This window comes from Penicillium manginii (assembly GCF_028828005.1).
Source record: "Penicillium manginii strain IBT 31320 chromosome Unknown utg000009l:1.0-3297300.0:1.0-3298630.0, whole genome shotgun sequence".
Classification (NCBI taxonomy): domain Eukaryota; kingdom Fungi; phylum Ascomycota; class Eurotiomycetes; order Eurotiales; family Aspergillaceae; genus Penicillium; species Penicillium manginii.
This window is the reverse complement of record NW_026643110.1, coordinates 1,418,528-1,443,837: the sequence shown is the minus strand read 5'-3', so window position 1 is coordinate 1,443,837 and position 25,310 is coordinate 1,418,528. Positions and strand designations below refer to the sequence as shown.

General features: G+C 51.4%; 10 protein-coding genes across 10 annotated transcripts; 3 read left to right on the top strand and 7 right to left on the bottom strand.

Annotated features, from left to right (window-relative positions):
* Positions 1–2,159: 2,159 nt before the first annotated feature.
* On the top strand, positions 2,160–4,195 carry N7533_012296 (EXO70 family protein; the record flags this gene model as incomplete). Its single annotated transcript, XM_057108946.1, has 3 exons — positions 2,160–2,443; positions 2,521–2,738; positions 2,814–4,195. The coding sequence occupies 3 exons, from the start codon at positions 2,160–2,162 to the stop codon at positions 4,193–4,195; spliced, it is 1,884 nt and encodes a 627-aa protein (XP_056954047.1).
* A 268-nt stretch (positions 4,196–4,463) lies between these two features.
* Positions 4,464–6,447, top strand: ade13 (adenylosuccinase ADE13; the record flags this gene model as incomplete). The annotated part of the gene is made up of 8 exons (XM_057108945.1): positions 4,464–4,515; positions 4,610–4,696; positions 4,802–5,529; positions 5,585–5,701; positions 5,767–5,839; positions 5,914–5,992; positions 6,050–6,114; positions 6,197–6,447. 8 exons carry the CDS (start codon positions 4,464–4,466, stop codon positions 6,445–6,447), a joined length of 1,452 nt encoding a protein of 483 aa, XP_056954046.1.
* A 69-nt stretch (positions 6,448–6,516) lies between these two features.
* On the bottom strand, positions 6,517–6,990 carry N7533_012294 (uncharacterized protein; the record flags this gene model as incomplete). The annotated part of the gene is made up of 2 exons (XM_057108944.1): positions 6,517–6,545; positions 6,684–6,990. The coding sequence occupies 2 exons, from the start codon at positions 6,988–6,990 to the stop codon at positions 6,517–6,519; spliced, it is 336 nt and encodes a 111-aa protein (XP_056954045.1).
* A 1,068-nt stretch (positions 6,991–8,058) lies between these two features.
* N7533_012293 (uncharacterized protein) lies at positions 8,059–8,337 on the bottom strand (the record flags this gene model as incomplete). Its single annotated transcript, XM_057108943.1, has 1 exon — positions 8,059–8,337. One exon carries the CDS (start codon positions 8,335–8,337, stop codon positions 8,059–8,061), a length of 279 nt encoding a protein of 92 aa, XP_056954044.1.
* Positions 8,338–9,631: 1,294 nt separating this feature from the next.
* N7533_012292 (alpha-ketoacid dehydrogenase kinase family protein) lies at positions 9,632–11,659 on the top strand (the record flags this gene model as incomplete). The annotated part of the gene is made up of 5 exons (XM_057108942.1): positions 9,632–9,971; positions 10,051–10,199; positions 10,309–11,127; positions 11,192–11,295; positions 11,440–11,659. 5 exons carry the CDS (start codon positions 9,632–9,634, stop codon positions 11,657–11,659), a joined length of 1,632 nt encoding a protein of 543 aa, XP_056954043.1.
* Positions 11,660–12,080: 421 nt separating this feature from the next.
* On the bottom strand, positions 12,081–13,093 carry N7533_012291 (uncharacterized protein; the record flags this gene model as incomplete). Its single annotated transcript, XM_057108941.1, has 3 exons — positions 12,081–12,497; positions 12,616–12,791; positions 12,850–13,093. 3 exons carry the CDS (start codon positions 13,091–13,093, stop codon positions 12,081–12,083), a joined length of 837 nt encoding a protein of 278 aa, XP_056954042.1.
* A 1,148-nt stretch (positions 13,094–14,241) lies between these two features.
* N7533_012290 (SKN1/KRE6 family beta-glucan synthesis-associated protein) lies at positions 14,242–16,607 on the bottom strand (the record flags this gene model as incomplete). Its single annotated transcript, XM_057108940.1, is given in 7 exon segments — positions 14,242–14,299; positions 14,378–14,855; positions 14,922–15,441; positions 15,495–15,596; positions 15,646–15,823; positions 15,876–16,291; positions 16,308–16,607. The coding sequence occupies 7 exon segments, from the start codon at positions 16,605–16,607 to the stop codon at positions 14,242–14,244; spliced, it is 2,052 nt and encodes a 683-aa protein (XP_056954041.1).
* Positions 16,608–17,953: 1,346 nt separating this feature from the next.
* On the bottom strand, positions 17,954–18,630 carry N7533_012289 (uncharacterized protein; the record flags this gene model as incomplete). Its single annotated transcript, XM_057108939.1, has 2 exons — positions 17,954–18,231; positions 18,393–18,630. The coding sequence occupies 2 exons, from the start codon at positions 18,628–18,630 to the stop codon at positions 17,954–17,956; spliced, it is 516 nt and encodes a 171-aa protein (XP_056954040.1).
* Positions 18,631–19,362: 732 nt separating this feature from the next.
* Positions 19,363–21,571, bottom strand: rpL3 (60S ribosomal protein uL3; the record flags this gene model as incomplete). The annotated part of the gene is made up of 4 exons (XM_057108938.1): positions 19,363–19,618; positions 19,682–20,512; positions 20,606–20,663; positions 21,454–21,571. The coding sequence occupies 4 exons, from the start codon at positions 21,569–21,571 to the stop codon at positions 19,363–19,365; spliced, it is 1,263 nt and encodes a 420-aa protein (XP_056954039.1).
* A 67-nt stretch (positions 21,572–21,638) lies between these two features.
* On the bottom strand, positions 21,639–24,310 carry cyc8 (putative transcriptional corepressor Cyc8; the record flags this gene model as incomplete). Its single annotated transcript, XM_057108937.1, has 5 exons — positions 21,639–23,303; positions 23,372–23,464; positions 23,520–23,699; positions 23,761–24,047; positions 24,127–24,310. 5 exons carry the CDS (start codon positions 24,308–24,310, stop codon positions 21,639–21,641), a joined length of 2,409 nt encoding a protein of 802 aa, XP_056954038.1.
* Between the last annotated feature and the right edge of the window lie 1,000 nt (positions 24,311–25,310).

Below are 25,310 nucleotides of genomic sequence, written 5' to 3'. Positions count from 1 at the left end.
TTGCGACCAAGAGTTATACTTACAAGTTCTTCTTCGGCGCTCCTTCTTCTTATCTCTCACGTAGAACATCTCTACGGTCTCCTCCGAATCTCTTCTTCTTCACGACTACAATATCCACCACCTCACTCGCCTTCTATTTTTCTTTCACGTACACATCGCTACGGTCTATTCCGAGTCTCTTCCTGTTCATAATACAATATCCACTACTTCGGTAAAATTTCTTTGTACACCTCGAGCTCCTCGTCTTCATGCCCAGCACTATCTAGACAGACCTCCAGGTCAGCAGCCTGGTCATCATAAGCGATCAGCGCAGAGGAAATCTGTCACAAAATTCTTCAAACTCCTGATCTCACAGCCTATGAAACTTGATACGACATTCTGCAAGTACATGAGAAATCAACGGAATGAGGTACACTTTCAGAATGAACTCGTGGCAAAATATCGCCCCCGCCATCCTACAAAAGATCAAATTTGGTGCCCTATACTTAGTAAATGGGTGAATGACGAAGGACTTGAGGGTGTGCATAGTTTCGATTCAATGCATGGAGACGACGCCATAAACACCATCTTTGGCAATTACCTCTGGTGCTCTGATCTATACTCCGCTCGAAACAGCCTTCTTATACACCATCGCATTACAGAAGTATTGATTCGGGCAATTTCGTCATTGTTCCTGATAATACAAAGCAACCAATTGTTTGCAAGGAAGCTGGGCGAATATGTGGGAAGCCCTTGGAATATAAGCTACAATCATCGATCCAGCCTGGAATCAGCTAGACGAGAGAATCTGGCCGTTTGTAATCGATATCACTTGGCGAGACTGGGACGGGAAACTACTGAAGTCCAGTTTATATCATCGTCCCAACATTCAATACTTTTTTTTACTACTGTGTGCAGCTTCTGCGTCGAGTTTGCCAATATAAGGGTCTGTTTACCATTGTATTGGATGAAGAGCTTGATAAGAACTTATGAAACTCCCGGGTTTGTTTATCCCAAGAAAAATGCTTCTTACATTCGTGAAGGAGCTTGGGCCTGGCTATGAAAGTCTCTTGTAAGGTTTTAACAAGAGAAACAGCAATTCTGAAGATCCATTTATGTTGCTCAATGTCTGTGCATAGCAGATATATGGCTGGCAATTGAGGTCATTTTCAAGCGATAGTGACAATAATATACCCTAGTCAGAGATTTGAAATGGCCTTTTCTTTCACAGGGTGAAAGAATTTGGATGCTGGACTTCGAGATACAATCCGAGGGGCCACCAAAAGATGATGGCGTTGTGGCAGAGCTCAGAAAACACGGTGACGCAATTTGGCTTGATTTGTTTCCATTGCCCCCCCTCCCTCCCCCCTCCCTCCAACACTAAAAGAGGGTATTAAGAGAACCTTATCCGAGTTCCTGACTTTCGAAAGTCATTCATAACATGGATGTGGAATCTGATTCCCCCTGGTGATTGTATGGCTAAACAGCAACTCCGAATCGAATAACCTTCTACCTTTAATATCCAGAACACGATTTTAAAGAAGTGGAGATTAAAGAACGCTTAATATCAGGTTTTGACAAAATGCTGAATTAGTGGAGGTTATTGAGGAGGCAAGTGATGATTTCATGGTGCCCGAGACAGACGCTTCTACGAATCGACTTGGAAGGTATTGAAAAATTGAACTCTTAAATCGCCCTTTCTAGAGTTTTCTTAGAGAGAGGCTCTAACAAGGTCAGAGCTCGGCTATGTTTTCTGTACTGAAGAGTAATATTATCGGATAGAACTCACCTTTTCCTTTTCAGTTGCTATGCTAGATAGCAAGATCTTTTGCGAGCTAGGAGATTCCGGCTCTCTTGTCTATGAATAGAACAGAAATGTGCTCTGTATTCAACTGACTCATCAATATAGGCCTATATAGCTGCTAGCATTCGCTAAGGCTTTTTCTACCACTCGCTCTCATATTTTAATAGAAGAAGTTTGTATATGCACTCTAATCCATGTCATTCTGTATAGATCATCGGAACATAGACGGGCCGCTACCCAATCGGGGATGGTTCCTCGAAGGAACGCCCCCGGCGATAAGCTCCGCCCGGCCATCACTCGTGGACCCCACACCCCGAGACCCAGACATGACGCCTGGTGACACAGTCTTCTCGGTTTGTCGTTTGTGATCGTCACCATGGTGGCCCCCAGGAACACAGCTTATGCCGAGGAGAGCGCGGAGGTGGAGGTGCTCTATGCCAACCTCGAGAAGCTCAACCGTCTCACCAAGAAGATCCAAGGCTCCCTTGTGCGCTTGGAAACAAGTGGCAAGGTGGTCAAGGAGGCCATTGGACCTATCTACAGCAACACCCAGTCTCTCCAAATCACAAATAGCAACATCGACAAGGTCAACGATGCCATTGACCGCCTCCGACAGCCCCTCGACGCGAAGAGCCGCGAGGAGGGCATCATCCGCGCAGGGTAAGTCTCCCAGTCTGGGCGAGCTTCAAAAGAGCATCTTGAAAGGGTAGATCCTTACTGATCCATTTCCTCTCCAGGCCGCAAAGCTCCGGTCTCTCCCAATACCTCTCGGCGATGAAACGTGTTGAAAAAGCGCTGGTCGACCTCAATTCAACGAACCTTCGATCCAACCAGAACGCGATCACAGACTTCAACTCCCTACTAGGCACCGGTAGTAACAAGCTCCAAGATATGCTTCGATCCGAGTTGCAGCAGCACATTACACCGATCGAGCCGCTACATTATCTTACAAAAGGTGCGTGGCGAACTAATTATAAGGGGCAAACCTCTTTGGTGCAAAACGAGCTAACAAGACGGACTCCTCCTATAGAACTCCCCTTTCCATCCATTCCCGAAGAAACCATATTACAACTCGCTCCGTTATGCGCGGTAATTGGCTCTGCATCCGTCCATGGACCGCAGCGTAATAAGGGGGAAAGCCCTGCTTTGAAAATTTATGCCGATGTGCGCGGGCCGTATATCACCTCGGGCCTGCAGAACCTCGCAATCGCATCCGTCAACACTGTCAAACGAAAGCCTACCGACGGCCCATATAAACAAGGCACGAACGGTATCGGGATTTACTCGAATGCGCTGGAAGCCTTTATCATCACGGAGCATGGCATCGTGACCCAAGTGTTCACCGGGGACCAGCAAGGACTCGCATTGCAAGCCACATTCATGTCGCCGATGGCAGAGTACTCAAAGACTTTGCGCGAATTGAATCAATATATTAGAATGAACTTGATGACCGACTGCTTCTTGGCATTCGAGATTATTGAGATTGTGACGGCAATGTCCTATCGCATCGATTCCAAGGCGGCGGAGTTGAAGAGCCTCCTCATCGAAGCCTTGCGACCCGTTCGCGAAACCGCCAAGTCCTCACTGTCAGAGCTTATTGAGGAGACAAAACGCAAGGCTGCCAATTCCCCACTTCCGCCAGACGGCGGGCCTGTGCCTTTGGTAGAGGAAGTCATGAGCTCCCTTATCACACTTACCGGCTATTCAGGTCCCTTGGCTTCCATCCTCACATCTCTAGGTGATGGAAACTGGCGCTCCAAGTCGAGCACCGCAGGCTCGGCCCCCTTGGACGTGGGCCCGGACAGCGGTACTCTCTTCTCTCATTTCATTCTCGATATGATTGAAGCTCTCATGGCGGCACTGACTGAGCGTGGCTCTCAATTCCATCGCTCAAAAGCTACACTTGGAGTATTCCTATCCAACGTCTTCTGCGTTGTCGATCGGTCTATCCGGAAGAACCCGGAACTAGCGCGATATCTCGGTGCCCCCGACAGCATTTCCCGAATCGATAATTTCCGGAAACGCGCGACGTCCACGTATCTCGATTCATGGAGGGAGGTGTCTCAGACTTTGCTGGATGTTCAATATACCTCTCGCTCCGGCGCGCGGCCAAACTCTGGAGGTGCAGTGGACTCTAGTGCCATTGTCAAGAATCTTTCCTCAAAAGACCGAGACGCCATCAAGGAAAAGTTCAAGGCGTTCAATGCGAGCTTCGACAGCATGGTTTCTCAACACAAATCCCTTCACATGGAGCGTGAGGTTCGATCGGTTCTGGGCCGGGAGCTGCAAGCTGTTCTCGAGCCACTCTACTCTCGGTTCTACGATCGCTATGTGGAGATCGACAAGGGCCGTGGCAAATACATCAAATACGACAAATCCAACTTGTCGGTACAGCTGGCGCAGCTCTGCTGAGTAGCAGCAGTATCGTTTGCATATAAGTTTTATATAGCGAGTTTCTAATACCATTTCATTCAATTACCTCATGTTTCACTAAAGCGTGGCAGCGCTAGAAGTATATCATTTGGCACGTGACTAGAATGTCGATCCCGATAACGTGATAAGCCAACATCTGCCGCGGGGCGCAACAAAATTTACCAGATCACACACTGCCTTGCCAACGTCCTTTCGGTCAGTTCCTGTCGGTCAATCGGTTCGAGCGTTCTCGAAAATCATCGCCAGAATGTCTGCCAGCAACGATGTCTACCAAACCCCCCTCAACTCGCGCTACTCGAGTAAGCTATCACCCTCCCGTCCCGCCAATGAGGGGCAAAATCTGGGGGAGTTCCCAGACGAACGAACCACCGCTGACTGCTAGCAATTGATCAGGCGATGAGATGAAATATCTCTTCTCGCCTCGCATGCGCTTCTCGACATGGCGCAACTTGTGGATCTGGCTCGCCGAGTCCCAAAAAGGTACGAACATGGAATTGGATATAGATGGGTGATCCGACATCGGAATCCCATGGGAAGTGTAATGGCAAAGGAAACATTCAATTGACTGGGTCATTGCTTCTATAGAGCTTGGCCTTCCTATCACCGATGAGGCCATTGAGCAGATGAAGTCTCACGCCACCATCCAGGACGATGAGTTCAAGGTCGCCGCCGAGGAGGAGAAGCGCCGCCGTCACGATGTCATGGCCCACGTTCACGCTTTCGGCCTCGTTGCCCCCGCCGCCGCCGGTATCATCCACTGGGGTGCTACCTCCTGCTACTGTACCGATAACGCCGACCTGATCCTGCTCCGTGACGGTCTCGATATCCTCATCCCTAAGCTGGCCGTTGTCATCGACAAGCTTTCCCAGTTCGCCCAGCAGTACAAGGACCTTCCCTGCCTGGGTTTCACCCACGGCCAGCCCGCCCAGCTTGTCACTGTCGGCAAGCGTGCTTGCCTGTGGATCCAGGATCTGCTGATGGATCTGCGCAACCTTGAGCGTGCTCGTGATGACCTGCGCTTCCGTGGTGTCAAGGGTACCACCGGTACTCAGGCCTCTTTCCTTCAGATCTTCGAGGGAGATCACTCCAAGGTTGAGAAGCTCGATGAGCTCGTTACCGAGAAGGCTGGCTTCAGCTCTGCCTTCATTATCTCCAGTCAGACCTACTCCCGTAAGATCGATGTCGATGTCGGCAACGCCCTTGGCTCCTTCGGTGCCACCTGCGAGCGTATCGGTATCGATATCCGCCACCTGGCCATGCTGAAGGAAGTTGAGGAGCCCTTCGAGAAGGACCAGATTGGCAGCAGTGCCATGGTAAGTTCATAATGATCTGATTGGTCGCATGGGCAGCCACTAATATGATCAACAGGCTTACAAGCGTAATCCCATGCGTTCTGAGCGTCTGTGCTCCCTCGGACGCCACCTCCAGAACCTCCCCAAGGACGCTCTGGACACCTACTCTGCTCAGTGGTTTGAGCGTTCGCTGGTAAGTTTGTCTTTTGGTATACGAGTCAACCTTTTTGCCCTTCGGTTATTGACTTTTTGGTTTAGGACGACAGCGCCATTCGCCGTATCAGTATTCCTGAGCTCTACCTGTCTGCTGACGCCTGTCTCATTCTTCTGAGTATGTCCTCTTTTGCCAGTGGCATATCATGTTCTGGAATTTGACTTTTTTTCTCTTCTAACACTGATTCTCAGACAACGTCTCCTCCGGCTTCGTCGTCTATCCCGAGGTCATCAAGCGCCATGTCAACGACGAGCTTCCTTTCATGGCCACGTAAGCTCTTTCTAACCTCTTCAAACTTTATCCATCCCAAGCTCACATTTCACCCAGCGAGAACATCATCATGGCCTGCGTGAAGAAGGGTCTGTCCCGTCAAGACGCCCACGAGGAGATCCGTAAGTTATCAATTTGCCCCCAACAAACCCCCACTCTATTCCACCCATTGCCGAACCCCATCTAACAAAATCTCTCTCCAAGGCGTTCTCTCCCACCAAGCCGCCGACAACGTCAAGAAGCAAGGCAAGGACAACGACCTCCTCGACCGCATCCGCCGCACCGCCTTCTTCAACCCCATCATCCCCGAACTAGACGCCCTCCTCGACGCCCGCACCTTCGTCGGCCGCGCCCCCGAGCAAGTCCAGAAGTTCACCACGACCGAAGTCGCCGCCGCTCTCAAGCCGTACGCCGCACAGGTCGCCAAGGCCGAGACCTCTGCTCTGCACGTCTAAGCCGATTTGCCAGACAGGCATAGCCTACGGCTACGGCTACTGTTACCCACTCGCAACGGGCGGTGGGATCTACACAGAGAAAAAAATGGACCACGGGTCTGGAAGATGTGATATAGAGGTCAGGAGTTGTTTATATTGACCGGTTTCTACGTGCTATGAAATAAAATGTATACCTTGAGACGAAGTTCAGTAGGGGTGGATTGGATACCTATATAACTACCTACGTAGGAACCTACCTGGGAAGAGAGGTGATCGGTCGCGGGTATTATTCTTAACTTGAATTATATCCATTATACTAGTAATTACATATGCGTCGGCCGAAGGATCCTCGAGCTTGAACTCGAACTCGAACTCGAACTCGAACCCTTGCGGCCCCGGGATGATCACGCGACAGTCGGATAAAGAGACTCGACCCCGCCAGACCGTTCTTGCGAGCGAGGCGAGGCGGAGAAAATCGATGGCCTGGACAATATTCAGAGCGATCGAGATTGGTGATTTAGCGTGGTGGTGGGTGATAGCCTCGCTGAATGCAATGCAATCCATTGTTGATCCGACGAAATGAGTCTAATAACAACTGAGAAAACCGTATGAATGCATGAGAGATAGAGGAGAAGAAAGAAAAGAAAGAAAGAAAAGACGATATAGATACGAGAAACGAGAGACCTTGGAAACGCTAGCATAATGCATGCAAGAAAACGAGGAAACGTATGCATGGGAGCCATAAGACGCTAGATGCAATGGAACGCTATGGCAAAAAAGGGTCATGCATGCAGAGAGGGAAGAGGCGAAAAAAAAAAAAACAGCCATGATGAAATATTGACAATTGAAAGAAATATTTTTTTTTTTCAACGACAAAGCATACCAATAAGAAAAGGAACAGGTCTAACATCTCGCTCACTTTTTCCAGTTGGGAAGGGGTGATGCATGATGGTGGGGGGGGGGAATCAATGGTGGGATGTTGGATTAGAAAGTAATGGAAACGAGGCATGCATAAGCCACTGAGGAGACAGCTGAACTGAACCACTAATGGGAATTGCGAAAGGCACGACAATCAAGACGAGGTTGATTCCATTTGCATATGGGGAAGCGGCGGAGGCAAATCGGATCAATGGGTGATATAGCCGAGCACGACAGGCACGAAGCAAGGTGAGAGCATGTTTGCCGCGCGGGAATGTCAACGATATGCCCGTGGAAAAAAAAAAGAAAAGGCGTGTAACATGGCATGCCCGATTTCACCGAGGATCGACGGCAGCACCGGTTAGAATTCCCCGAGCCAATTGCATGGCGGTCGCGATATGGTATCAATGGGGTAAAGCAATGCCACCGTGGACGGTAAATAAAATGGTGGTTGACTCGGTTGAGTCGGTCAGGCTAGACCAGGTCATGCCACGCCGAGTTCAGCAGAGATTAAAACATCGCCTCCTCCCCCCCCCCATACCTGCGGGCATGGAGCAAGACAAAAGATAGCCCACTTCGGTGAGTGAGTGTGCGTGTGCATGTCCGAGCCCGACAAAGGGGCCATGTCATGCGGATATACAGCCCCCGATCCGAGCGGGTTTCCATCAATCACTCATTCCCGCATCCCCAACAAATATGTGAAATGAGGGGGGGTTATTCGGCGGGGATGGGGGGCATAGACTCGGATGGATTGAATGGGAGGTAAAAGAGATCCCGAATCAACCAGAGAATGTAAAGAACGCCCAAAACCCACAACGAGGCCATCAGTTTGTAGGTCGATGAGCGCCAGGTGACGCGCCGAATCAAGCGTCGGCCATTGGGACCTTCGATGGGTCCGCGACGCGGGGTCGAGGGGGAGGTCGTTCCGTTGGAGAAAGGGTAGGCCGGTGCTTCATTCATCGGCTCGCTATGGGAGGTTCTGCGACGAGCCATGATCGACCGTTTAGAACGGTTCTTCCAAAAGGTTTGGGAAAGGTGAGGTGTGAGGTGTGAGGAGAACAAATTGGTGTGGACAACAAAACTGTCCTTTTGCTGTTTTGGCTGATTTGTATTTTTTTTTGGCTCACAAGCGAACCCAGAAAATTGAACCACGGTGCTGGGTAAAATTAGAGCGGTGAAAAGGACGTCTTTGTACTTTTGGAGATTTATTTTTCCTTTACTCCGTAACTCTGTCTTAATTCCAGATGAGATGGTTGTTGAAAAAGGGAAAGAGAGTAGGAAAGAGGCCCAACGGTGGAGTCCAACTTGGAGGGAATATTCCTAGGAAATATAGTCTTAAGCCTCGACCAGGGAGATGAAGAAACTAGAAGAAGTAGAGGAAAAAAAAGCCAGGAGAATACGGAGTCGATGAGGATGGCGTAAATTAAAGAGAAAAGGGAAATACAGGAGACCCTACAGCCTGAGAGCGAGTAAACGCACAAATCGAACAAAGAATACGAAGCGAGAGGAGAGGAGACCCGCTTAAGAGCCAGCAGCACCACCTTGAAGAAGCACGAGATCCAAAGGGGAAATCATGACTCCACGGGGCAGCGCTTGGGGGCCATTCGAGGACCTCTGATGGGAGGGGAAGACCGAATGGAGGAGTGGATATACACCAAGGGATCGAATTAGGGTTTGACAGGAGATACTATACTAGTAGTAGTACGGAGTAGAGGCATCGCAATCCTCGTAGTAATTATTTACCAGAGAGGAATAGAGGAGATGACCCGAACGGAACCGAGGGACAAAAGTACGAAATGTACAGAACGTACAATGACGAGGGTTCCACCGAGGGGAATCCGGGCATAAGGAATCCGGGGCTGGACAGTTAACTACAGTAGTACTTTGCTTACGATAGTCTTACAATAGTTTTGACTCCGTATAGTGTTACCTTGGCCACTCTTGAGTATTATACTAGACACTGTAATTTGAGTATACTCTATACTCTATACTCTATACTCTATAATTTATAATTTATAGAGGTACTATACTATACCTAAGTATGTGCTACTATACTATATGACTATACTATACTCCGTAGAAATACTGTATATACAGATATCTACCGGAATTACTCATTCCCCTCGGGCTAGACAATTTACCCCCGGAGTCGGCACTTCTGGCGGGCGATTTCGCTGTTCGATCATCCCCTTTAATCTTTCTCTAATTTGGTTCTTTCTTTTCTCCCGATTCCAATTGACTCAATTTCCCTAACTTACCATTAAATCAATTCCCATCATATGCTCGAATGGTCCGAGCCGCCCTTTTGCAGCTGGGGCGATTCCTCCGACGCCGGAACGTGACACCGGGAGGAGTTGACCTCGGCAATGCGAATCTCCCCGAGCGTCCGTCTCCGTCACGACCGTCATTGTCACACGCGACACTTCCTCTTTCCTCCACATCCGCCATCCACGATATCGACGACGGTTTTTATCGCCCTTTCTCATACAAGGCCTGGTGGCCAGAATTTGACACCATGTGGAAGCCGTCAGAGCGCCTGATGGAAACCATCAGGCACTATGCCAGCTTCCCCGCAACCGGAGTCTCGTTGAGGCAGATGGTCCAGTTTGGTGACCGTCCCTCCACTGGTGAGTAGTTGATGCCCTTCTTCTCATCCAAGCCGACCTGGCATGTTTGTCGCCTCTTCCCCGTTTCTGACCCTGCTAGGCACTCTCTTCCGCGCATCCCAATTTCTCTCCGAGGAGCTTCCCATTCGCCTCGCCCACCGAGTCCAAGACCTGGGCGAACTGCCCGATGGCCTCAGCGATATGCCATCTATCAAAAAGGTCCAGGACTGGTATGCGCAATCCTTCGAGGTAAGATTTCTCCCATTTTTGCTACGCGCGTGTGACCTTTTTTTTTTCTTCTTCTTCCCCCCTCTCTCCATATTTCCTCTTCACCGGTGACTCACCCCGGACACTCCAGGAAATCATCAACCTACCTCGCCCTACCCTTACCCAGGAAGTCAAGGCTCGTCTACTGCGACCGAATCGCATGAATGGTAGTACTTCCAAGATTATCTCCGAGGCGACGCAAAACCCCAGCATCAAGGAGGGCCAATACCGCTCCCTACCGACCACCAACGGAAACGGACATGGCGTCGTCGCGGCTGCCGGGCGCCGATACTTCTTCCCCGCAGACGACCACGGAGACTGGCCACCGGAACTCAATGATTACAACCAACGATTCGCCAAAACTCTACAACAAATCAAGCGCCGTCACGATGGTGTCGTTACCACTGTCGCCCAGGGTATCCTTGAATGGAAACGGGTGCGGCAACGCATGCAAATCGACTCTACCATCCAGTCCTTCCTCGATCGCTTTTACATGTCTCGTATCGGTATTCGAATGTTAATTGGTCAACACATCGCACTCACGGAACAAACGCATATCAAGCACGCCAATTATGTCGGAATCATCTGCACCAAGACCAACGTTAAGGACATTGCGCTTGAGGCGATCGACAACGCTCGCTTTGTTTGTGAGGATTACTACGGTCTGTTCGAGGCGCCCAAGGTGCAGCTGGTCTGCAAGGACGATCTGAACTTTATGTACGTGCCCGGTCACCTGTCGCACATGCTCTTCGAGACCCTCAAGAACTCGCTGCGCGCGGTGGTCGAGCAGCATGGCGCCGACCGAGAGCAGTTTCCCGTCACCAAGGTGATCGTCGCCGAAGGCAAGGAAGACATCACAATCAAGATTTCGGACGAGGGAGGCGGTATTCCACGATCAAGCATCCCCTTGGTGTGGACCTACATGTACACCACCGTGGAACAAACCCCCCAGCCTCGACCCGGACTTTGACAAGAGTGATTTCAAGGCCCCTATGGCCGGCTTTGGCTACGGATTGCCGATCAGTCGTTTATACGCCCGGTACTTTGGAGGTGATCTCAAACTGATCAGTATGGAAGGGTAAGTGCCAATTGCTCCGTTGGTGCCACAACTTGAATTGACTTTGGCTAACCGAACCCCCAGATACGGAACCGACGTCTACCTTCATCTGAACCGTCTCTCTTCAAGCTCGGAGCCCCTGCAATGACAACTACCCGTCATGAGAGACGGCCGGACCCGGTTCACCACTTCGCACCGCCTGCATCCCATTTACATCGAACCGGTACCCAAAATTTCGTCTCGAGGACTGACACCTATGAATGCTCAGGCACATCGCAAGCGCCTACAGAGTCGGGAGGTTTCGGAGCGAAAACAGGTCGGAGATGCGGAGAGTCTTTTCCACGCGGAGGAGCGCCGTCGCGAGGAAGCGGAGGAAGAGCTATGAGCGCTCGTCCGCTTCTCTGCTTCGGACGCATCCGCCATGGCTATGACTATCGACCCCATCCCGTCTGGTTTCAATTAGTACTTAGCATGACGAGGGAGAAGCACCCATCCCATCCCATCCCATCCCCACCCCACACAGCAGCCCCGAAATCTGTCGATCTTCGGCCAGGGCTGTCTGTAAATTCGAGATACCCATTCCTGCTCCACCTATCACCTCTATCCTCGCCTCACGCTACCTACCTACCTTGTCTCCTTCTGACACCCGCTTCTTCCCTCTCATGCTGGATATGATATCATTGGGTTGGACTGGTTCTTTGTATAGTACTTTATTACTTTAGCGAACATATACGGTATAGCTGCGAAACGCAGCCATTAACAATTGATCCATGTAGATGTCATCAGTAGCTGTAGGGTAATCCAATCTAATCCAACCCCCTCGACGCAGCCCTAGACCCACCCCTAGAAACAACCCTCGAACTAGCCCCAGACCCCGAAGCCGACCACGAGCCAGACCGACTCCCACCAGCAACAAGACTCTTCCTCTTCCTCCCAGACCCCACACCCCCAACCTGCTGTCTCGCCCTCCCCTCCGGCCACCAAGACCCCTCCTCATGACTAACAACCTCCTTCCACGCCCCGGGCACCAAAAACGCAGTCCCAGTCCCCAGCCCAGTCGTAACCTGCTTCACACCACGCCGACCCGGCGCCGTAACAGCAGGAACAAACTCAGTCTGCATCTCCGGCACCGTAAACCGCGCCCCATAAAGATCATCCTCCAGCTTCGAATTCGTCGGTGCCAGCATCTTCGCCTGAAACCGCCGTCTCGTTTGAGGAATCGTCTGCGTAAGCACGGAATTAGCTATGATTTCGTTTCGTTTCGAGCCGATCGGATCGAATCGGCGCGCATTATCAATAACTCTCCCCCCTTCCTTCATAAGCTTCAAAACTCCAACATACCCGTCTAGAATTAAGCGCATGCGTCATCGTAAGTTCCCAATCATCCAACACGCAAAGCGCAGCATGTTCCTCCTCCCGCGTCCGTGTGCGAGCCCGATGGCGCGCGATATCGCCAGCAGGTAAGCCCGGCACGGGACGCACATCGGGGTGCGGGGCCGTAGTGAGAAAGTCTCTTCCTGTATGTATGCGATTAGTGGTCGTGGTTGAAAGTGGGATCAGCGTATCGTATCGTACCATCGCCCATGCCCTCGGCGCCGTAGTCGATGAAATCGATCTCGCCGCCGGCGAGTTGGAGGAAGGAGCCTGGGGTTGGGTCGGAGTCTTCTTCTTCTTCTTCTTCTGGTGAGGCTGGGGAGTCGAGTTGCATGCTGTCTTCTTCTAGGGGGATGCTGATACCGCCGTCTTCGGAGTCGGGTTCGGAGTCGGTTTCGTCGATTTGGATTGCGTGGGTTCGGTTTATGCCTGTTGGTGGTGCCATTTTGGGGGGTGGGAGGGGTTTGAGGTAGTCTGCACTCTCTTTTTTTTTTTTTTTTTATAATAAAAAAATAGTTGGATAGAACAGAGCGGTTGAGTGCTCGGTTGACGCCTAAGTTGAAGTGGGAGGGTTGGCTAGGTACCCCGCTAGGAAAGTAGGGATGAGATGGTGGTTTGTTGCGGATGGAGTCTCGACAATATTTATCTAGCCTGGGATGTTTCTGTTCTTGCTGGAGATTTGTTGATCGTCGCTGGAGGGAAATATCCAGATAAGTATGGAGTTGTTATTGATGCAATAGATGGACCAGCCAGTCTTGCTCAAGGTATCTGGTTCCATGTCAGTTTATATAATTGGATGTCAAGGTGGACTAGAATATTCAATCTCACTGCTTCACTGATGATCATGGACCTGAATTAAAATCTTTGTCGGTTAGACTTGTTCGAGTTGAAGAGATCTTCTCTCAGGTACCTGGTCATGGCACAGCTGGGAAGTGATGTCGCTGGCGGGGATGCTGAGTAATCTGCCAATCAGCGTGTAGACGGGACACCTGGTTGAAGAAAGAGAATACCTGTGTCCATAGGCAGGGCGGGCTTTATCTTGATTAAATAACATAGAACGCAATGGCCACGGTGCTTTCTATACCTAGGGGTTTATTGTCTTGATTGTGTTTAGGCACTACTCCCGATCTAGTTCCACTGGTCTTGAATCATGATGAAATGCAGCCTGTTGGTACTAGATAGTACGACTACTCCTCGGGTGGTTAATATATCTTGAACTTCAACAACCTTGGAACTTGAACCTTGGAAGTTGGAACTCGAATTCGGACAAAGATAAATACTTTGACTAGATACGGCAGCTGTAATATACTTGGGATGAGTCAATGAAAGCACTACTTGGCTTGGGTGTAGCTAAGGACTAAGTTTTAAGGATAGTCGGTAAAGCGTTGTATTGTTCCGGTTCGATTTCAGCGGCCCCATTCAAACAGAAGGTTCCGAGGTCTACACTACCTAGTAGAGAATGGGAAAATATCGAAAAGAAAAGAGTTGAAAAGAATAGGAGTTAAAATATAGTATCATGTATAGAATAGATAATGCCTAACCCCGAACGCCAAAACACAATGCCGCTAAAACGACGCAGGAACAAAACACACCCTAACTTGGACATTCGTGCATGTAGCTATTCTTGGGCCAGTGGTACCCGGCAGCCTCCCTGTAGTGAAATAGAATGAGTAAAAGCCCGTGGGATGAATGAATGTTAGGTGATTGTGAGAGGTAGGGACAAACATACCAAGTGGTCAGGTTCGCATCTTTGTACGCCTTCTCATGTTCCTTAATGTAACCTGTGGTCTCGTAGCCGGGCGGGTCGCATGTAATACTCTCCTCATCCGGATCCTGGTAGATGCGGATGTAATCAACGCGCAGGTACGCAGGCATATACTCCTTGATAGAGTGATTCTGCGGCGCGAAGTTGTCTGCCATGCCCAGGTTGAAAACCACGGACATGGGTTCCAAGGGGATCATACGTTGACCGATGTTTCCGTTTGGTCCGATGGCCCGACCGTCCAGGGTCCAGGTCTTGTCTTCTCCGACGAACCAAGTGACGTTACCAACCGCGCCGGGGGAGTATTCGAAGGCAAAGTTTTGGTACTCGGTACCGTTGTACCAGCGAGAGTTGAGATTGGTGAGGCCGGACATGGCCTGTTGGTACACACCACCACGGTAAGCGTTGATTTGAGTGACACGAGGATCATAGACGGCGGTGTAGTCTGTTGTGTAGAAAGATGTTAGGAAACTCTGGGTCCAAGCAGGAAGATTGGGAGGATATTACTCACCGTAGTCTGGCATGTACCAGATGTCAAAGGGTGCTGTCTGTAGACTTTGAGAGGCACTACCGATGAAAGGTCCGTCGCCATTGAGTGCTGCTGTGCTTCCCTCGATAACATCGATTTCAGGCGCACTTCGAGCTTTTCCTGGAGAAGGGTGGTCGGAGTTGGGACAGGCGCAGCCTGGTAGACGCATACCAGGCAAGAAGTTGATTCCATCAGGCGAGCTTTGATTTGGGGTGATTCCGGCATCGCAGCCATCATGGTAGCTGTAGGGCCATAGGCCATCGGTGGTAGATGCGTATCCAGGACGTGCTAGGTTACCCATAGCCCAGAAGCCAGGCCAGAAACCCTGAATATGACCGTCTCCGGGCAGCGAGAGGCTGGCTTCGAGACGACCACCCTTGAAGCAGAGTTTGTTCCAGCTTTGAAGCATGCCAGAGCGATATGCCACATCATGATTCTTGAAGTTGTCGAAGCGGATTTCGAGAGTACCTTCGTTTGTTGTCACAGCATCGGGATCATACCACTATAGCGGGGGTTAGAGACTAGCATTTTGGTTCTTGTTAGGAAATCCCTTACCTCTTTATCCATTGTCACACCGTACCACAAGTCAACAGCTTGGAAAAAGGGATCATCTTCGTCGAAGAAAGTACGACCAGGCATATTGAACTCATCAGAAAACTGTTGATGTGAGTAGATTGTACATACAGTTGGAAAAGGAATTACCAACCACAAGCTTCCAGTCTTTGCCATCCGAATTCTTCTTCCACATCGCGTCCGCAGGGGTATCAGGGTCGATCAAGCCCTTTCGTATATTTTCCAAAAGTTCACGCGGTTCAACGTCGAGACAGTTATTATCTCCTGCAGGGCAGGGAGGTGTCGGTTTTAGAATGCCCTCAACCCAGGTACTGTTTCAACGTTAGCCATACTTTCTGGCGTAGATATACACGGGCAACTCACATGACGGGGTATCCAATGAAAAGGACTAGAATCCCCAGTGTCAATACAACCAATCCGCCGACGTTCAAGACACCTCGTCGATTGCATATGTCACATTCACCCTCTTTGTCGGCAGGGTCCGGGTTGTGTAGATAGTCGTCCTTCTCCACGTCCTCGGGAAAAAGAAGTAACCCGTCTGTCGGCATAATATTAAACTTCTCCGAGACAGTTTGAGTGTTCACATCATACTCATCACTCCCCGAACGAGTGGATGGCGCACGCGAATCCTCGAACGGATCCATATGGTGACGACTATCACGACTCATTGAGCTGATACTCGACCGAGCCTGAGACCAGCGATCAGGCGATCCAGATCGATCCCCATCGTCACGGGGGGGTCGGTCGTAGTCGAGGAGGTAACAAGAATTCCGAAGATTCTGGCGCGTGTGATACTCCATAGGGCGACATCCCTTGAGCACCGAGCGAAACAGGGACCATATCAGGACCCGGTGTCAAGGGTCTCTGCGCAGCGCGGGAATTGGACCGGGATTCCAGCCGCGAGCCTGCTCGCGATAATTGTATCGAGTCTGCTCGAGACTGAGATCGTGACACTTGCGATTCTGCTCGCGAGTCAGGCCGCGTCTCGAGCGGGACGTAGCCCTCGTTCGTATCGATGAATGGGTCCTGGCGGCCCGAGTTCAAGCGGATGTGAGGCATTTCGAGTCTCGGGGGGTTGGAGCCCTGGTTCGACATCTGATTCAGACAAATCTCTTAAAATTATGGCGAAGGGACCGTTCCCTCTGTCAGTCCTCCGTCTCAACGCTCAGCTCTTTCCTGGTCAATCCACGTCGAGGGATCTCAGCATGCGTATGGGTCGGGACTGGCGATGTCTTCGTCGTTGCTTCTTTTCCAATTCGTCTTGTTGAAAGTCTCCTACTCCAGCCGACAAATGCACAGTCGTCAAGTGCTATATATCCGAATGAGTGGACAGGACGACTTGGACAGCATCCAATGTCCCAGGCGAAGCAGTTGAACAAGCGTAGAGGCACAGGTGAAAGAGAGAGAAAACACGAGACCCGCGAAAGAAAAGAAGAGCCTAGATTGGCTCGAGGGATTGTTGTTTGCCCTGCACGAGGGGAGCGGAATGACAGAGGGTCCAAGGGGGGCAACGGTGGTATGTGTATACCCTGTTCGCCGAATGGAAGGAACACACTTCAAACAGGCAAATGATTATAAGAGAACACTGTAGTGGACTCCGATGCGAGATCAAAGAGACATATTAGTTTTGTTCTTACGTTGCTTCAAACTCAGTCGCTACTGGAAAGCCAGATGTTGACGCCAGAGCTTGCGCATCTCCCGGTCCTATCGCAGGGGATACTGGAGGGGGAGATGCATTCCCGTTGCCCTCTCCAGGGCAGCGAGGAATGGACCGGCATGAATGCTGGCCAGGAATCTGGAGATCGCCATCTCAATTTGGTATATTGGTTGATCTTCTCGTGCTCTTGTTCTGTGTGGTAGTTGGTAAGAGTCAGATACAGCGGCTGCACCAATTCCAACCTCATCAACCCTTGACGAAACGAGGGTCAAGTCACTCTGTATCCTTCACTTTTACACTGAATTTACCACATAATCTCATCCTTAATTTAATTGAAAATTGAAGTCAATTTAGAACAATATGTACTCTCATGGAAAATTTCCGCTACAATCCAACACCACGACCATTCCAAAACACGCGTCTCGCATGTACTCGGGCCACGCAAAAACCGGAATGCCGCACAACACCGAAGCAAAAAACTGTCAAAATGACCCTGGTGGCCAATTGAGACTTTTCTTCGATTATCCATTCCCAATTCTACCAGACATACAATTAATACATAAAAATCTGCCACGCGGGATGCGGGATACGGGAGACCCTTGGACAGGGTACGGAGTACGGAGTACGGCCATGCATACCTTCGGCTTTCCGAATCAGATCATCACTCCTTGCCACACAGCCTACTGAGATATCCACGCCGATCAACGGAAAAATAGCGCTGCATTTCATCATCATCCTAATAGCAAACGAGCCTCACCATACAAGTGCTGCATATAGCCCCGATTTAGGACTCAACGGCCTTGGCACGCAGTCCGACAACACGACCCTCGGAGACATCCAGCGCCAACGCCCAGTATTCAAGCTTAGTGCTGCTCAGCTCAACCCGGTACACCTTCACCTCGACAGCAGACTGATCGGCATCCTGGTCACGCTCCACGGCCGCAGAACGCACAGCGCGCAAGGCAGCTGAGTATTGGTTCTTAGGGTCGAATGACGAGGGCGTCAGAGTCGAGATCGCCTGGCTGAGGTCGGCGTTCGGGGAGATTAGGTCGGAGAGTTGAACTAGATGACAGGCATAAGTGATTAGCATAATTCATCAAGGTACAGACAGAGACACAAGCACGGGTACAAGGACAAGGCCAAGACATCCCATTAAGGGACAGACACCACTCCCATAGGACGTAGATATGTAGGGTCAAGGGAGAATAGAGGGAGAGTCGTACCTGGGCTAGGCCATACGCCCTGCTGCGCACCCTTCCAGAGCAGCGCGACGGGCTCGAATGGCTCGTCGGTATCGGAGATGTAGTAGCTGTCGACAGACTGGAGGGGAGTCGGGATCTGGGTCGTGGCATGGACGGTCTCTGTACGCGTGGTGTCAGTCCCTTGCTGCGTGGCGCGGCCGGTGTTCAGATCTGCGTTGGCTTTGTCCAGGAAGGACATGTAGGCGTCGTCGGAGGACATGATGGAGGTTTTGTTGGAGAAGTGTGAGGTGTGAGTGTGGGTGTGAGATGGAGCTGGTTGTGAAGCTGCGGGGGAGCGGGAGATAGTTTGCGGACGATTCAGCACTTGCTTGATGCTTGACCGGGTGTTGTATGAAAGGGATCGATGGAGTGAGGTGTGCTGGTAGGTAACCAAGGGCGAGACGTTGAATGTTATACCTGAAAAGCAGGTGTGGCGAGCTCGTGTTCCTTGAAGTGGTTTGGTAGTCGGCGAAAAAAGTGAGATGACGCAATGTATTCTGATTGAGGGCCGCATCTTGATTGCAGCACCAATCATCGGCAGAAATTGACAGGGAAGATGGGGAAAGACTGTGATATTGAGAGTTGTAAGAAAAGAGATGGTGTCTAATACTGAGCTTGAGAGCCGTCAGCTGGGCAGCTGCCGAACAAATTAGAGTGTTTTCAGCTAGTACCATGTGTTAAATCAGTCATTCTTCGAATACTAGTAGCATAGCACGGCTGCTGGGGGCATTTTAAAACTACTATTATGTACACTAGCACTAGTAGTTTAGGCTTGGTCTTGATGGTTAAATACACATGGACTGATGTGCTAGTGTCGAGAGACCAAAATATAACTACGAAGTAAATTTACTATGGAAAGAGATTACTTGGGAACAGTTGAAAAGGTATTGTCCGCTTTTTTTATTGAACAAGAAAATACGTTGCACTCCACCAGCCAAAAACAGAAAATCCCTTAAACGGTCTGGATAAGGTCCTTCTTGAGGGTACCCAGGAAAGCACGCTTCTCCTCGGCGGTCTGGAAAGCACCGTGACCGAACTTGGAGGAGGTATCGATCCACTTGAGGTCGATCTTCTCGGTAGCGCGGCGGCTGGTCTGGGGGTACAGAGTCTTGCGCAGGGTCATGACGCGCTTCTTGACACCGGGAACGGAGCCCTTGAGCAGGACGTAGTCGTTCTTGACCTCACCGTAGTGGACGAAACCACCAAGACTAGAGACATGTTAGCAAGAAAGAAAGAAAAGAAGAAACCAATTGAAACTGGACAAAACATACGGAGTGATCTGCTTCTTGGAGATATCGAACTCGGTGGAGGCGTTGCCCTCATCGGAGCCCTTGCCGATACGGAAGACCTTGTGGTTGCAAGAGGTACGGTGGTGGTAACCGTCCTGACCAGCACGGGCAACAGTCCACTGGACGTGGTTAGGGTGCCAAGCACCAATACAGGCGACCTTACGCAGACCCTTGTGAGTCTTGCGGGGCAGCTTGGTGGTACCCCAACGGGAGGTGACACCGGAGAAACCGTGACCCTTGGTGACGGCAATGACGTCGATCATCTCGTCCTTCTCGAAGATAGAGTCGATGTCGATGGTCTTCTCGAACAGGTTGCGGGAGAAGTCGACCTTGTCGGCGATGGAGCCACCGTTGACCTGGATCTCCATAAGGTGGGCCTTCTTCTGCTTGATGGGAGTCTGGCGGATCTGGGTGTGGGCGAGGACACGGACGACAGTGCAGTACTTCTTGATGCGCTCAAGCTCGCGGGAGACGGCGGCACCGCTGTTGTCGGCGTGCTGCTTGGTGTACTTGGTGAAGGCCTTCTTCTTGGACTTGTACCAGTTCTTGTAGAAGCGGCGCTTGACCTCGTCGCTCAGGTGCTCAGCCCAGACGGTGGTGAGAGAGCGGAGACCACGGGGAGTCTCGATGTAACCGACAACACCAACGGCAACGAGAGGAGGGGTCTCGATGACGGTAGCGGCCTCGACGACCTCCTTCTTGTGCATCTTGGCACCGGGACGGTCAAGGTCACGGACGATGGTGGTCATACCGGCCTTGTAGCCCATGGAGGCAGTCAGGTGGACGGGCTTCTTGGCGTCATCCTTGGGGAAGCTGGCGAAAGGCGAAAAAGTCTTAGTATACCACGCTGCGCAAATTTTTTTCGACGATTCGATTCAGACCAACGATGGCACCAGGGGAACTCACCTCTTAACCTTTCCGCGGTGGCGAGCGGCGCGCTTGCGGGGGAGGTAGGCCAGAGAGCCTGTTGAAGAAATTATCAGTAAAATTGCACACTGGCGATGTCGAATTTCGTCGCAAAGGAAAAAGTTGATCACGAACCGTGGCGAGGCGCTTCGAACTTCCGGTGACTCCTAATTGAAGGAATTCAGGTCAGCAATTGATCGTAGGAATGTGTTGAGATATTCTTGGAAGTCTTTGACTCACATCTTGACCCTGTGTTGTCGTTAGTTCGAGGTGGTGGGAGTGACGATCGAGAGATGGAGATAAATCTGGGTGTATTTTGCACTGTGGTGGGTTAAGCGAGCCAGGCTTCCCGTTTGGGATAAGCCCTGAAAATATGACTAATCCACCAAGAGCAAAGTGGGTACTAATCACGTGTCTGAACCACAATTTTGTTCCCCGGTTTAAGTCAGACAAGACGGGAGAACTCTAATTTCTACCGAGTGCAGAGAGTACTTGTGCTACGAAGACAGGTCAAGTTTGAGAAGGGCTGAATTGGCTATCACAAAAAAAGATGCCGAGGCATCGAAAGATTTCGAAGAAAATAGACGGGAGGAAATTCATAAAGTAACAGAAAAGGGAACGAATACACAGGTCTGATCAAACCCAGTGCCTCGGCTGCTTGAAGCAGATCAACGTAACAGACACATTCATAGCCTACATCGCGCAAGTGGAAAGGGGTTTGTTTAAAAGGACATAACGGAGAATGAAAGCGACGAGGATGTCCATAGTCAAGTGAAAGGAAGAAAATAAAATAGACATTTGATCAACCCCGGCCTTTTATGCAGAGGTTTCAGCCTTAGAAGGCGTACCTGGGCGACCGTTGCTGGTGCCGTTGGCCGCACTCTCGCCGTTAGGGCTACCCTTGGGCGCCGCGGCAACCTTCTTCTCCTCATCGACATCATCATCATAGTCCTCATCAACGTCCATTTTCCGAGCTGGGGGCTCGTGAGATGCGGGTGCCTCGGGGCGATGAGCCTCTTCCTTGACGGGGGTGTTAGCCGAAGGAGGACCCGAGGGGGGGTCCGTTAGAGGCGGGAGCAGCAGTCTCAGACATAGGAGGAAGGCTGGGGCCACTAGAAGCGTGGGGAGGCATGTTTTGAATCGAGGGCAAGGTGGGAGGATGATGGGCTGCCTCAGATGGGTGATAGTTCTCGTTGGCACGGCGGGCATCCTCACGGCGGGCTTCCGAAGAGCTGCGACGTTGCATCTCGCTGGGAGACGGCAAATGTGCAGGTGGGCTTGGGCGGCGACTGTTCTGATCATCTAGGCGGGCCCGGTTCTCATCACTGGCCAGCTTCTTCACTGGTCCAGACTCGCCCTCCCATTCACGGCCACGTTTCATGGCAGAGGCGGGACGGTCTTCACCACGCTCACGAGCAGCTGCTTCGGCGGCAGCTGCGGCAGCCGCAGCCGATGCAGGAGCAGGAGCACCCGAAGCAATGCCAGTTGAATTAGGAGCTGGGGGTGCAGGGGCTGTGGGCCCATGGTGATACTGTTGGTGAGGGTAGCTTGAACCAGGTGAAGAGGGTCGCTCTTCCCGAATAGGTCGGATCTCAGTAGGGGGAGTGAAGGGGCGGTGATAAGCAGGAGGTGCACCAACAGCACCGGGAGCAGCAGGGGGAGGAGGAGGGCCGCCATTGGAACCCGGAGGAGGAGCGGCGGCAGCAGGGGGGGCAGGAGGTAGAGGCCCGCGAGCCACGGGGGGGAAACCACCGCTAGGAGCACGCTCATGGCCCGAGGGAGGAGCATTTGCAATCTGAGGCAGGTGTGGCGGAGGATAGGCAGAGGAACCACCCAGTTTGGGTGAATGAGCTGGGCCACGAGCAGGGTCAGGGAAAGCACGACCGGGTTCCTGTCGAGGGCTTGCCTGAGGAATAGGGCCGGGGGCACGGACTGGGTCACGCTGGTCGAGGCCGTTGGCCGGGGGAGCCGGTCCTTGAGACGTGAGGTCGTTGATGCCGCGATTCCAATCGGCAATCTGTCTCGGGGGCGCAGGTGCCTGGGCTGGGGGACCAACTGGAGCTGGGGCGCCCCACTGGGGAGCGGGCGGCTGACCGACACCAGGAGCCTGGTATGCCTGGGGGTGAACATCTTGCGGTTGAGGCACGGGAGCGTTTGGCTGTTGGGCATTGCCGCCCTGGAGTTGGCTTTGGAGCAATTGCAGACGAGCCTTGATGTGGACATTGGCCGGGTCCAGATCGGCAGCGCGCCCATAGGCATCCAGCGCGTCGGAAATTTGGTTGTTGCATGATTCGTACAGAGTGCCCAGATCGTACCAAACCTCAGAGATATATGGGTTCAGGCGGATCGCACGAGAGTAAGCATCGAGCGCGTCGCGGTACTGATTGATCTGGTAGTAGAGAACACCGATAGAACACCAGAAAGTAGGGTTGCGACCGTCACGATACACAGCTTGTTGATAGGCTTCATAGGCCTTGGGATACTTCGCCTGCGACATGTAACAGCGACCAAGAAGGTACCAGCTCTGCGCGTCATTGTTGTCTGCGCTAACCGACTTTTCGAGGAACTCGATGGCCTTCTCTTGGCTTGAGAAGCTACCACTTTGTTGGTGGTAGAGCCATCCTAGTTGTTGCAGGACCTTTGCGTGGTTGGGGTCGCGTTCGAGAACTCGGCGATAGGCTGCTTGAGCGGAGTCGAACTAAAAAAAAAAAAACAATGGTGTTAGGAGCATTTCCGGCTCAAGGTTGTGACGAGGCGAGAACTTACATCTTTCTGCTGCTCATGAACGTGACCGATCTGGAACCAAATGTCCTCTTCAGTCAGTGGGCGAGGCGGGTCATTGACAATGTACTTGAAGCACTGAGAAACAAGTCAGTTATTGAACCGTCGTGGGTGATTAATGGACGTCACATACCTCCAGACTCTGGCTGAACTTCTGCTGTTGCTTATAGATTATACCGAGGCGGAAGTAAATCTCATTGGCCTTCTCGAACTCGGGAGCCATGCGCATAACTTGAGAAAAGGCTTCTTCGGCATGGTCAAGGGATCCATAACGATCGTAGAGAATGCCAATTCCATACCAGAGCTTGGGTTCCTAGGTGGGAATTAATTTTTGTTTTGTTGGGGTTGGGAGCGGAAAGCAAAAAGCGACTCACCTTCGGGTCGCGCAGATGGTACAAGGCTTGCTGGTAGGAGGTGTATGCCTCTTGAAGGTTATCCATCATCAAATGGCAGTGTCCCAAGCTGCCCCAAGTTTCTCCACTGGTTGGATCCAGCTTCAAGATATTCTGAAGATACTCAATGGCCTTGGGAAATTGCTCCTTAGTGCGGAGGATGCAGGAGATGGCGTTCATGGCCGGGATGGACCATTGGTTGTGACGCAAAGCCTGCTCATACGCATTCATAGCGCCATCGAGATCCCCCATAAGTTCAGTCAAACTGCCTACAAGATGAGATCCACCGTCAGTACTTAATCGCGTGTTGTTATTACAGAGGTGAGGAAACGCGGGTCGCATTCTTACCAATTGACAACCAGACTTGCTCGTTGAGCGCGGCAATCTTCTGGGCTGTGGTGAGAGGAACCCCCTTTTGGCCTTGCGCAGGCATAGCGGGCATGTGTCCGTTAACCTGGGCGTGAGCGGCCATGTGCGCCGCGGCGTGGTGGGGAGCCACACCCGCGGTGGGTGAGGGTTGAGTATGAGACATAATTCGGAGCGAAAATTGAAATCTCGATAAAATTCAACGATGTCGCAATCCAAACTAGATGGGTCTTGCGACACGATGATGCAAAGTACCGAGTCGATGGATGACAGGCGGGCGCGAATGATCGAAGCCGACTATGAGTGGGAACAAGTAGAGTTTGGGAAATTTAGTGTTGCAGGGTGAGTGAATATGCGACACGGAATCGCCCTAATGGAAGAGGGTCGATCGGGAAAGGCGGAGGGTTGGGTGTGGTGTGATGCCTCTCCCGAGGATGGAATCGGGGACGGGAAAGGAGCGCGCGTGGAGAAAATCCGGAGAGAGCTAGCTTTCCACAGGCTCCAAAAATAGGGAACGCGAGGGAAGAGGGATGGGGAGAGAAAGGAAAGACGGTATGGATGAGAAATCAACCGCGTCCAAAGGGGAGGGGAAAAGGGAGGGGGAGAAGAGGTGGATAGAAGGATGAAGATGAAGCCCAAAGGAAGGAGGGAAGAGAGAGTCGAGGGGCTGGCAAGAAAGGTGTGAAATTGGCCAAGAATACGCTAGTGGTTGCGCAGCTCAGCGGCCGTCACCACCGCGCAAAAAAAGCTGACGACCTAAAGTGGGTTAGCGTGGTGGAGCCGATCTGGGGTTCGTATGCTTTTGGTGGGAGATGCCTAAAGATGTAGGGGAGTCATTGAGTAAATATTCTATCAAAAATGGTTGATTGCTTGGAATAGTACATCCATCAAAATCAATCATCATCACTCTATCAATATCTCTTAACATCAAAATTGCCAGTAATAAGACTAGTCTATCACGATCTGGTACATCCCAGGATCCACACCGTTAAGCCCCCGGTTGGGCCGAGTGGCGCCCTGGTGGGGCCTCGGGGTGGACTCCCCCCGTGGTCGCTGGTGCTAAGGTCTTAGTGCCACTGGTCCCCGTCTCCGTGCCACTCCGACTACTTTAGCCTTCTCCGTCACAGCTAACCCTAAACAAAAAGAAAAGAAAAGAAAAAAGGAAA